The sequence below is a fragment of the Bos mutus genome, chromosome 24 (assembly GCF_027580195.1).
Source record: "Bos mutus isolate GX-2022 chromosome 24, NWIPB_WYAK_1.1, whole genome shotgun sequence".
Taxonomy (NCBI): domain Eukaryota; kingdom Metazoa; phylum Chordata; class Mammalia; order Artiodactyla; family Bovidae; genus Bos; species Bos mutus.
In genome coordinates this window covers 26,169,574-26,182,250 of record NC_091640.1, presented here as the reverse complement: position 1 = coordinate 26,182,250, position 12,677 = coordinate 26,169,574, and the positions used below count along the sequence as shown (strand labels likewise).

Here is a 12,677-nt window from a genome sequence, read left to right as displayed (position 1 = left end):
AGAGAGATAACCTCTGGTCCATTTCCCTAGAGGAACATCCCTGACCTTTCTTTACATCCTTTCTTTTCTTCCTTCCCAGGAATGGGACACTTTTTGAAAAAGTAAATTTGGTATCTCTGGGACAAGCTGTATCTCTCAACAAAATCATGATATTTTCCTCCAGTATTCCCTGTACCATGGAGAAATTCCATTTGAACAGAGCTGCCTGGGTGTTGGGAAAGTTTGAGGTTCCCCAACTTCTCATTGGGCAAATGACTGATTAAACCCAATTTTGAAAGGAACAGCACACCGTGTTATATTTCCCACCGCAGCCATAGCATTGATAAAAATTCTGCTCTGACTCTCTGAGCTCTTTACCTATGTCTCTCAAATGCTTGGGATCCTGGAGTAATGAAAGGGCTACATTCTACATATAATTATTTACATAATTTTTACTGTTAAAACATAAATGACTACAAAAGCATGGATTAGAACATTTGCCTTAGAATCAATGACAGAATTCTATAAAGTTATAAAGAACAGAACATATATTTTAACATATCTTGAATTATATCTAATTATATGTACATTCGGAGAAGGCAATGGCACCCCACTCCAGCACTCTTGCCTGGAAAATCCCATGGACGGAGGAGCCTGGTGGGCCACAGTCCATGGGGTCGCTAAGAGTCGGACATAACTGAGCAACTTCCCTTTCACTTTTCACTTTCATGCATTAGAGAAGGAAATGGCAACCCACTTTAGTGTTCTTGCCTAGAGAATCCCAGGGACAGGGGAGCCTGGTGGGCTGCAGTCTACGGGGTCGCACAGAGTCAGACACAACTGAAGCGACTTAGCAGCAGCAGCAGCAGCATATATACATTCAGGCTAATTCCAAAAGCAAACATTGGATAGTATGCTCTTTCCAGCATAAGTAAATTACATTTCTGTTTTAAAAACATTGATTTGAAAGTGCTCACCTCTTCCAATCATTTTGTCTGCCTCTAGTTTAGAAGGTATATTAAATATCTCCTTTTTGCAGGCTTCACAAGCAAAACTGAAGACCTAAGGAAAAAAATGGTCACATTAATATAGTATAGAATAGAGAACAAAGTTTTAGATATGCAAAATAAATAAGTCCTAGATATCTACTGTATAGCATAGTGCCTACAGTTAACAATATAGTATACTAAAATTTTTGCTAAGAGGATAAAACTTAAGTGTTCTTACCAAAATAATAACAATAAGTGAAGAAGGCAAGAGAAAACTTGGAGGTAATGGATATGCTTATGGCATAGAGCCTGATGATCTTGCAGCTACATACTTATCACCAAGCTCATCAAGTGGTGTGCTTTGATATGCACGGCTTTTTGTGTGTCCATTTCACCTCAGTAAAGTAGGGTTTTTTTTTTTTAAAGAATTAAGAACAAAGCCATATGATCATCTCAATAGGTGCAAGCAATTGACAAAATCCAACACTGATTTACAATTAAAATTTTCCAACAAACTAGGAAGAAAAAGAGCATCTAAGAAAAACATCATGATTAACAGAGAAAGACTGAATGCTTTCCTCTGACAGAAGGAACAAGACAATGATGCCTGCTCTCACCACTTCTATTTAACCCGTACTGGCGCTTCTAGCTTCTAGCCAGGGCAGTTACACACACACACACACACACGCACACACAATAAAAGGCATCCAGATTGGGAAAGAAGAAGCAAAATAGTTTCTATTTTCAAATAATATGATCTTGTATTACACATAGAAAATCCCAAGGAATCCACTAAAAGACTATCAAAAATAATAAATGGTTTCAGCAAGGTTGCAGAATACAAGGTTAACATACAAAAACTGATTGCATTTCTGTCCACTAGCAGTGAAAAGAATCTGAAACCGAAAGCAAGCAAACAATTTCATTTACAATGGAAAACCCATCTTCATAGGTCAAAACACATATTCCCAAAAGTCATCTGGCAGATTCAAGGTACTCCCTATCAAAATCCCAAATAGTTTTTTTTTTTTTTGCAGAAATTGAAAATCAATCCTTGAGAAAATGCAGGGCACTGCAAGACCCAAATTAACTTGAAAAAGAACAAAGTTGAAAATTTTCCCAATTTCAAAACTTACTACAAAAATACAATAATCAAGGTAGAGTGGTCCTAGCATAAGGATAAACATATAGATGAATGGAATAGAACTGAAATTCCATAAACAGGCCTTTATGTTTAAAAAAATACATTATTGGTCTGGTTTGCTGCTATTTATTTTAATATTTAAAATACATGATCATAAGAGAGATCAGACTTCTACTTTTTCTTCATACCATCTTCATAAAATGAGTTAAGGAGAGTTCCAGTTTTTTTTCCTATTCTTTGAAACAATTTATAAAAGGTAGAGGTTATCTGTTCCATATATTTATGGAAGAATTCATCACACAGGTCTAGGCTTGATATAAGGGTATGTGTAAGTGGAGACATTGGCTTCTAATTCAGTGTCTTCATAAGTCTATTTAGAATTTGTACACCTCCTCAAATGTTGGCAATTTGTACCTTATAGAAAATTGCCTAGTTTTTGTCTCTTTTCACATTAACTAGAATAATATATAAATATTATTATTTATTTTTTAAGACTTCTATCCTCTCCATAAATGTGTCTGTTTTTATTCGTAATATTGTTTTATTTATGCCTTTTCTATTTTTCACTTGTGCAATGGTAGCAGGTTTGTCTGTACTTTCAAATAATAGTGTTTGGTTTTGTTAATCCTCTATATTGTTCGTTTCATTTTTTAAAAAACTGTCCCTCTTAAGATATATTCTAACTACACTTGTATTTTAATAAAAAATAAAAGGAACACTAGGGCACTTGCCTTAAAGCTATAGTTTGCCTTAAAGTTATAAAGTTTTAGAAATAAAACATTACTATTATTTTCAAAGTTCCTATTTAACTCTCCCCAGTTGCATTTTCCTCCCTGATGGAGGGACCTCTCCATATTCAAGTAAGCTCTAACGGATGATTTTTTTTCTTGGTAAATCATTTACTTCCCCATTTCTGCTTAATTGTATCCCATGTGTATGTACCCCTAAAGAAGACTGGTTCATTTTATCAATTTTAAGCTTTACATATATATAGTCATACGCTAATTGTAAGCAACTTGATTTCTTTGCATGAATTATGTTGTGTAATTTATCCATGCTGAATATATAGCAGCAAGGTCATTCGTCTTTGTCTCTGTATAATAAACATCACTGGAAATGATATACAATTAATTTAAGGTGAAAAGAATGCTATAAAGGAAAATGCTATTTTAATTCCTTTCTACGAGCCCTTTTAGCAAATCATATATTAACCATATCCAAGTACGTACCATTTATAATATAGAATAGCTAAAGTAAATGAGCAGACAGAAGTATCACCAACTAATACAGGAAGAGAGCACTTCCTTGAGGAGCAGAATACTGGCAAGGTTGGCAAGAACAGTGAAAAAAATTAGTTTTGCCTGGCGTATATTAAATTTTATATTCTTGTGGGAAATCTAGTGGAAGCTGAGTGGCTTCCCTGATGGCTCAGTGGTAAAGAATTCACCTGTAGTGCTGGAGACTCAGGAGATGCAGGTTTGATCCCTGGGTCAGGAAGATTCCCCCTAGAGGAAACGGCAACCCACTCCAGTATTCTTGCCTAGAGAATCCCGTGGATAGAGGAGCCTGGTGGGCTACAGTCCAAAGGATCACAAAGAGTCTTATATGACTGAGCACACAGACACACATGGGAAATCTAAGGAGAAAGGTCCAGAAGACAGCTGGGTAGATAGACCTATACTTAAGGGCAACTCAAGGCCAGATATACAAATCGGGGAGTCAGCAGTAGCTGGAGAGTGGTTGAAATTATGGCACGAATTGGATTTCTGGGGAGACAGTGAGTGAAAGTCTCTTAGTTGTGTTCGACTCTCAACCCCATGGACTATACAGTCCATGGAATTCTCCAGGCCAGAATACTGGAGTTGATAGCCTTTCCCTTCTCCAGGGTATCTTCCCAATCCAGGGATCAAACGCAGGTCTCCTGCATTGCAGGCGGATTCTTTACCAGCTGAGCCACAAGGGAAACCCAAGAATACTGGAGTGGGTAGCCTATCCCCTCTCCAGGGGATCTTCCCGACCCAGGAATCCAACTGGGGTTTCCTGTATTGCAGGCAGATTTTTTTACCATCTGAGCTATCAGGGATGCCCTAATATAAGGGATGGATATTGTGAAGGATGATATTCACATATAAACTTCAGTTATGCTATGTTTCCTGAAATATAAAGAAATGTAATGCTATGTTAGTGAGACTTGGATATATTACTGAAAATAAAGTAGAAAAACAATAATAAAACCACCATTAGATGACAAACTTTTAAAGGTATTTTAAGAATAACTGGTGACTGCCCAATGAAAAATACAAGATACAAAAAAAAAAATGTGTTCATATTAATGAATTCTGGATTGACTGAGTTATAAAAGAATTCCTTTTAATGAGGAACCCTCTAGAACAACTTTAAATATCTGATTGAAAGAACCTAGAGTTGTAAGCAACTTCAAATTAAAATGTAACAAATTAAGTTTTTTTTTAAAATGATAATATAAAGTATTGTCTATAAATGATAGATATATCATTTTTTTAAAAAATGATAATATAAGTTTTTTTTTAAATGATAATATAAAGTATTCCCCAAACTATGTATAGTTTGGGAAAAATATAAGTTTTGGGGATAATATTTGTAAGCAACTTCAATATAAGTTTTGTCTAGTTTGGGAAAATATATGTTTTGGGGATAATATTTGTAAGCAACTTCAATATAAGTTTTGGGGATAATATTTGTAAGCAACTTCAAATTGAAATGTAACAAATTAAGTTTTTTTAAAAAAAATAATATAAAGTATTGTCTATAAAATGATAGATATATCATTTTTTTAAAAAAATGATAATATAAGTTTTTTTTTTTAATGATAATATAAAGTATTCCCAAACTATGTATAGTTTGGGAAAATATAAGTTTTGGGGATAATATAAGTTTTGGGGATAATATAGTTTGGGGAAAATGAATTGCTTTGTTTCATTCCACAGTACTGTCCAAATTTAATTAATCATATTATAGAAAGCTTATCATACAAATCATCAAATCCTCAAGGAACTGTCTAATGCCAAGAGAGAAAGAAAACTAACGGTGTACCTCCCAGTATTTCATTTTTATACTATTGCTCAATTTTAGAGTGAATGCATGAGGTACACTTTCTAAAATGACACCGTTCTCAACAGAGGAAAAAGAAGCCAAAGAATAGGAGTTTATAGAATATCTGAAAATAAAGGATATCTCCTTGAGCATAAAGATCACAGAATTTTCAATCCATCATTTCTCCTGTGGACACTAGCTGTCTCCAAGAGAGAAATCTTACCTTTCAAACTCTTACCACCTTGAATTGTTAAGATTTACCTTTCTATATTCTCAATGCTTTGATGAGTCTACTAAATTTCTTTCTATCCAAACTCCATAAGATGGGACCCTAAATGGGAAGTATAATTAGCCACAGGTCACCAGAGATACCATATATGGCATAGCAACTGTCACAGGGATTACAACAGGACCAAAAAATGTGCATGGCTTACACATATTTAGTGACTCAGAAAGTGCAGTAGAATATAGCTGTATCTCAGTATGAACACCAATAACAATAACCTTCTTTGAAGAAGGTAAATGAAGATGCACTGATGTAAATAAATATAACTCTGACTTCCTAAGCACACAGTTTAGAAATAAGCTAGTTCTCCTCCTTTATTTGTCCTAAGCTTTTTTTTCCCACCAATGCAAAAGATAATAGAAAGTATTATACTCACTTTTATCTTAAAAAGGTGAATATGTCAACTGTTATCAAGAACAGCAATAACCAAAAAGTCTGGGAAAGGAGTCATATTATTCTCATTATTTAATGCTATAAATTCTGGGAAAAGACACAGCACACATAGGTTGTCAACACAGGTTGCAGGTAGAATTCCACATACTTCAAGGGGGGAAGTATATTATAAAGGAAAATGCTATTTTAATTCCTTTTGAAGAGCCCTTTTAGCAAACGATAGATTGACCATGTCCAAGTACATACCATTTATAATACAGAATAGAAAATGTAATTCCCAAAGTGGATTTGATATGGCAAACAATATTAAATACACATGTAAAAGGATCTCATTACTTATAATAGAGGACAAGACATCTGAGCAACTGAGCTAATGCGAATTAGTTTTCACCATTCCCAACAATTTGTGTTGCATTAAAAAGAGAAACATTTTAAGAGACACTCAGTTCTTTCAGTAGTAATAGGAAGATCTGATATGGTTCTTTTCTAAATTCTCCCTCTCCTTTCTTCCCTCCCCCCTCCCTTTCTTTGTATATGTATAAGGAAACATGATTAGGATTTGCAGTTAATTGTAGCTGTTTAGGGCCTTCCATGGTGGCTCAGAAGGTAAAGAATCTATCTGCAATGCAGGGGACCTGGGTTCGATCCCTGGGTTGGGAAGATCCCCTGGAGAAGGGCAAGGCAACCCACTCCAGTATTCTTGCCTGGAGAATCCCCATGGACAGAGAAGCCTGGTGGGCTCCAGTTCCTGGATCTAAGAGTCGGACATGACTGAGCCACAGAGCGCATTAAGTAGCAGTTTAGAGTACACACAAAGTATACTGAGGCTAGAAGAGTGGGACAGGGATGCAGATTCAGACGAGAAAAGCGAAAAAGGGTAGATCCCACAAGCTATGGGGCGGTTGCATGGGAAAATGAACATGTCAAAAGTTTCCATTCATGTGTTAAAGACCTGCTTTGAAGAGTTCTCACTTTAAACAAGGGATTGTCTTTGAGAGCGCATTTAAGGGTTCCATAAAATGAAAATTGCGTTTCCAAAATGCTATGACCTTAAATATTAAACTGAAAAGTGGAGAGGTCTTAGGAGTCAGAGGAAATACAGACATAAGATGGTCAACAAGAATTCTCAGGATTTCCCTGGTGATCCAGTGGTTAAGACTCTTCTTCCAATGCAGCAGGTGTGGGCTTCATCCCTGGTCAGCGGAGCCAAGATACCATTTAATCTAATCTTTAGGAAATTATTTTAAAAAATAATCCTAAACAAGAAAATCGTATACTAAAGTTGATGTTATCTCTATTTAGATATACAGGCACCTTCTTGCCTTGCCACACCCCAACACCAGATCCACCACCCCCTGCCACCCAGACAGTTCCTCCAATTCCACGCCCTCCCCTCCAGCGAATACATGGGAAATCTTGGGAACTCAGCACCTCCACAGTTTCTTCTCTCCGTTCCCAAATTCCTTTCTCAGAGAAACCACAGAACACTAAATTCATGCTTTTAAACAGATTAGCTGGAAACGCTTTGAAATATATCAGAAAAGAACACATTCTGAGAGCAGTTCTCATGTGTAAAGTCATGTCATCAGCTCATTTTTTTGGGAATAGCTGCCAGGCAGATCGACCTGCCCATTTATGCGATGCTTTGTCCATAAATATATCTTAGATCATAGCTACCAATCCTTTATTCATAACTCGATGATTCAAACAGAGGACAAAGCTTGCATCCACTCGCCCTGCTTGGGGGCAGAAGAGCAGTAAGAATCCAACTAATCTGAATCGACCGGCTCTCGAGCCAGGCTGGTCCCTCTCACCACCCGAACGCACGCGCGGGGAAGGCGAGGGTCCGAGGCTCCTTTCCAGAACACGCCTAGAACGCCGCTCAGCGGGATCACACCGTCAGGGTTCCCCACTTTCTGCTTTGTGTCTCCCGAGTTCGAGAATTGTCCCAAACTTCCTCTCCAGGTGAATCTCATCTTGGATCTCAGGTATCTCAAGCACAAAAGACCACAGGCTGGGCTCTAGGCTTGTGCAATCCTCCTTGGACCCGGACAAAGTACCACCCAACCCCACACTCCTACCCCAACATTCCTCTCAGTCTGATTCTATCTGCTCTGCCCCACCGCACCCCACTCCCCCATCACACCACCGAACCCCAACCTCCAGCCCTAATTCAGCCGTCCACCCTCTGACGCCCCAGGTACACTCTGCCCCCGGTCGGGTGGCTCACGGAGGTGGACCACTCCAGTGAGTTACTGAATAGCCGCGAACGAGGCAAAACCTGGAAGCCGCTTTTCAGGGATAACTCAACCCCGGGACCCAGGGACATCGCTCCAACCCCTTCACCCACCAATGTCCCCATCCCAAGGGACCCCGGAGTAACTCACTCCATGTCCGATTCTTTGCAACAAACACCATGGACTGTAGCCCACAAGGCTCCTCTGTCCATGGAATTCTCCAGGCAAGAATGCTGGAGTGGGTTGCCATTGCCTTTTCCAGGGGATTTTCCCGACCCCGGGATAGATTCCCGGGTCTCCTGCATTGCAGGCAGATTCTTTATCCGTCTGGGCCACCAGTAACGCCCTGTAACTCACTCAGGGATCCTCAGAAACCTAACCAAACACTCTTCTTCCCTCTTTACCCAAACCCACCCCCACCACCATCACTAGGAGCCAAGAAAGGAGCGCGAACCCCAACCCCGGACCACTCGCGGCGGCGCAAAAGGGAGCTCAGCGAAGCCAGAGCCCAACCCCTGTTCAAACAATCGAATAAGTCCCAAATAAAAACCTAGGTCCGGGTGCCTCTCGCTAGGACGCGTTTCCTCTCCTCATCCCACCGAGCCCGAATTTGGCTCGTCCGTGCCCGGCAAGATTGAGCAGAGGCGCGGACGTCCCCTTTCGGTCGTCTTCGCCCGCATCGGTCCCCCAGCAGGACCACAGCCTATCCACCATCACCCCCTGCTCCATCCCGACTCTGGGTAGGTCCCACCCCACCCGGGCTCCACTCACCACGAGGGTCAGGAGCAGCTGCCTGCAGAGGGCTCCGCGCAGGGAGCTCCGGAGCCGGGGCGCAGCCATCGGGGCGCGGGGCCCGGGAGGGGAGGATGCGGACACCGGGTGGGATGCAGGAGACCAGAGGCCGCCGAGGTGCAGGCGCGCCGCGGGTGCGCTGCTTTCGGCTGCTCGTTAAGTCGCCCGGGCCTCTTTCAGGCTTGTCTTGCCCGAGAGCGTGTTCGCTCCTGAGACGGGATTGGACTCTGGAGACGCCGAGCCGCCCCTCCTTGTTATTTCTCAAGTTTTATCACCGCGAGAGCCGCCGTGGGAGCTGCCCGAGCCTGCCCCTGGGCTTCTCGGCGGCCTGGCGGGGTGCTCGCTCGCAGGAAAGCGGTCCAGGCCACCCCCTCTCGGCCTGCTCTCCCACGCCCCGCACCCCGCGGCTGCCCCGCCTTCCGCCCCGACTCCTGGGGCGTCCTCCTCGCAGACGCCGCTCGGCGCATTCCCACTGCAGAACCCCGAACCGCCTTCAGGGATCCCTGCCCCAACACGGGCGCTCCTGGGTGCCAGGAACACTGTTGTCACTGGGTCGGCGAATCCTCCCTCCAGCTTCTGATCAAACGCTGAGCGAAGTCTCTTCCCAAACTTGACTCCCTCGATAAAATAAAGGACGCAGGAGAAATTATCGCCAGTGGCACGAATAAGCTGACACTGGGTACATCAGAAATTGAAAGCAAATAAAGGAAATGCTGACATCTCACCATTTTCACACACCCCAAATGTGAGGGATTAAGCGCAGAGCTTTCATGTCCGGCCGATGATGTGGTCTTATTTGAACCTTGTAAGAAAGAATTTGTTCTTCTTATATGAAACTATTGATTTGAGGAATTACCTGGTAATTGTACTAAGATGCAGTTTTTCGGTTGGTGGTCAAAGAAAAATTCACCACACAAAAGCTTCTAGTCTAAAATGAGGCTTCCAGATTCAATATTATTTAACAAACGTTCATCAGGGCCAAGAGTTGCACAGGCACTGGAGGAAAGGCAACAACCCAGATCCCGCCCAAAGCAATGCGAAGTCTAGAAGGGATTAAAGGTAATGATCATTGCCCAGTATGCTAAACCTTTTAATAAAGAGGTAGCTTATAACATTAGAGTGTGCATGCCAAGTCCCTTCAGTCATGTCCAATTCTTTGCAACCCTATGGACTGTAGTCTGCCAGACTTCTCAACCCATGGAATTCTCCAGGCAAGAATACTGGAGTGGGTAGCCATTCCCTTCTCCTTTCTTGCGGATCTTCCCAACCCAGGGATTGAACTGAGTCTCATGTCTCCTGCATTGGCAATCAGGTTCTTTACCACTAACACCACCTGAGAAGCACCCTAACATTAGGGCACATTCCTGTACTTCTCTCTAGACTGGGTATTGTGTTCTCTAAGCCTCTACCTACTAGACTCAGGATGAACTCCCTCTTGGACATGTGTTGTTGCTTCTCAAAGTCTGTACACAAATTCCAAGGTCAGGATTCTCAGGCAGTGCAGATTATTCAGAGAAGGCACTGTGACCTTCATTCACCCCATGGTCACCCCCAATAGGCTATTTGTCTAAGTCATGGGTTTTCCTAAAGTCTTGGGCTTTCCTGAACTACTAGGCCTAAGCTCTCAGGATGCAGACACTAAGCTCAGTTTCCTAGTCCTGTCTCTGAGGCATCCAAGGCTCCCACGCACTCAACAGAGACTTTGTCTCACCTCTGGAGGCCTCTGTATGGAGGAGCTCTTCCAGTCTCAGAGAAAGTTCTCCACACTTGACTCCAACTATTTTCATCTCCCATCCTCCGGACCTTCACCCTGACCATGACCTCAAGAGCGAGCCTCTCAAAGTGTTTTCTGGCCTCAGGTAGACTGTAAAACATAAGCCTGGACCATAGCTCTCATCAGAAAGGAAATCTACTAGCCCCTTGATTTTTAACCCTCAGCCTCCAGGGCTGAATAATGCTTGAGATAAGAACCAACAGAGAAAAGGGGAAGGGTAGGAGCATGTTTGGGGTTAAAGCCATAGAAATAACCCTAGCGAAACTCTGGAGAATCTTATGAGGGCTTCCCACATCAAGGAAACAGAAAGAAGTTTCTTCAGAACCATGGATGGAAGAACTCCTGAGCTGGGAATTAGGTTAGAAAGATAGTCTCCTAACAAACCAGGCTGAGGAGTTGAATTTCGTCCTGGATGAGATGGAGAGCCAGCCACTCAGTCTGTAAAATGATCACTTTGGGTGAGTTAAATGGGCTCACTAACTTCATTAATGAACCTCTTTCTGCCATTATATGGGTTTTCCTTGTTCAGTTGCTAAGTCATGTCCAACTCTATGACCCCATGGACTGTAGCGCCCCAGGCTTCCTTGTCCTTCACCATCTCCTGCAGTTTGCTCAAACTCATGTCTACTGAGTCAGTGATGCCATCCAACCATCTCATCCTCTGTTACCTACTTCTCCTCCTGCCCTCAATCTTTCCCAGCATCAGAGTCTTTCAGTACTTTCAGCTTTGTCCACTAGAGTCTGACCTGATTCCTACTCTCTTCTATGTGACTAAAACCATAATATAACTATCATATACTGTATAATTAAGCCGATTGTTAAACCTACTGATTATATGACAGCTACTCTGAGCTTCCACGGCTAGCTTCTACAAAATAAAAGTTATAGGGATTTATCCTAGAAATGCTGAAAGAAAGCATATGGGTGATATTTTCTATTTGTATTATAAAATTCTAGGTGCAATATGAATACTGAATAATTTCTATATGGAGTATTAGTAACTATCTTGGAATTTCCTGTTTTGCTAAGACATATATCTGTCCATCATGTCTATATTAGCCTAGTCCCAATAAAAAGCAATGCATTTTTATAATTTAGAAGTGAATCTTCATGGGCAGTTGTGTTTATAACATAACTATGACTTGAAGATAAATTGAAACTGCTTTTATTTTTCCTATGAAAATTATAATTGTAAATGAGATTATTGAAAATGTATTTAAAATATGAGCTTTGGTTTGAGTATGGTTAGAATCAGAAATGCCTTCTATAACAGCATTAATTTAAAATCATCACAAGACATTGCAAACCATAAAGAGTTATTCTAAAATATCTTTATTTCAGTACTCTACCCCAAATTGCAAAGTCAGTTGGAAGTCACTCCTAAAAGAATAATGTGCAAAAAATAGAAAAGAAATATTAGTTTTCCTTGTTATCTTCTTAATTTGAGGAGTGAGAGCAATAATTAAATAGATCAAAAATGGAAGGTGAGCTTATGCTAACGTATAAAATGTCAGAGATCTAGGTAAACTGTCAAATTTTTCAGTAGAAAGCATATTTAAGATCATTAGGAAGAGTTCTCCATAGCTAAGAGAACTCTCTAGCCACAGAAAGGATCATGACCCTAGGAGCTGGGAGCTGACACCTGGCCCACTGAGAAGGCTGCCTTGCACAACTCCATGCCCACAGGTGCTGGTTTCTCACACCCACTCTTCTCAGTGGTTTAAATAGGCGTGACACCCCAAATGTGGATCTCCTCACATATCCCTGTAAAACACGACCAGAACAACTGTATGATAGTTGGCACAAATTTGCTGGTAAGGGAAGAAATATTTACGAAAAGCAGACAATACAACTGAGTGAAAGTTTCACGTTGAATAGTTCTGCTAGTGACACAAATGAGCTCTGCCCTGAAACATTAGCTCTGAGGCATTTGTAGAATATTGTTTAGGATAAATAGTCACTGTGATAAACAGTATCCAAACAAATTGCTTATTGGAGCAACAATGAGGAA

General features: G+C 41.1%; 1 protein-coding gene across 2 annotated transcripts in view; it reads right to left on the bottom strand.

The window, feature by feature from the left end:
* LOC102265723 (desmocollin-3) overlaps positions 1-9,279 on the bottom strand; it is a 52,979-nt gene extending 43,700 nt beyond the window's left edge. The window contains exons 1-2 of one of the 2 annotated variants that reach the window (XM_005901037.3): positions 8,872-9,279; positions 957-1,041 (exon numbers count right to left, since the gene is read on the bottom strand). In XM_005901037.3, the coding sequence (XP_005901099.2) occupies positions 957-1,041; positions 8,872-8,940 (154 nt within the window). In that variant the 5' untranslated portion in view covers positions 8,941-9,279. The remainder of the gene's footprint in view (positions 1-956; positions 1,042-8,871) is intronic. The other variant, XM_005901036.3, reaches the window with a different exon arrangement.
* Positions 9,280-12,677: the final 3,398 nt, after the last annotated feature.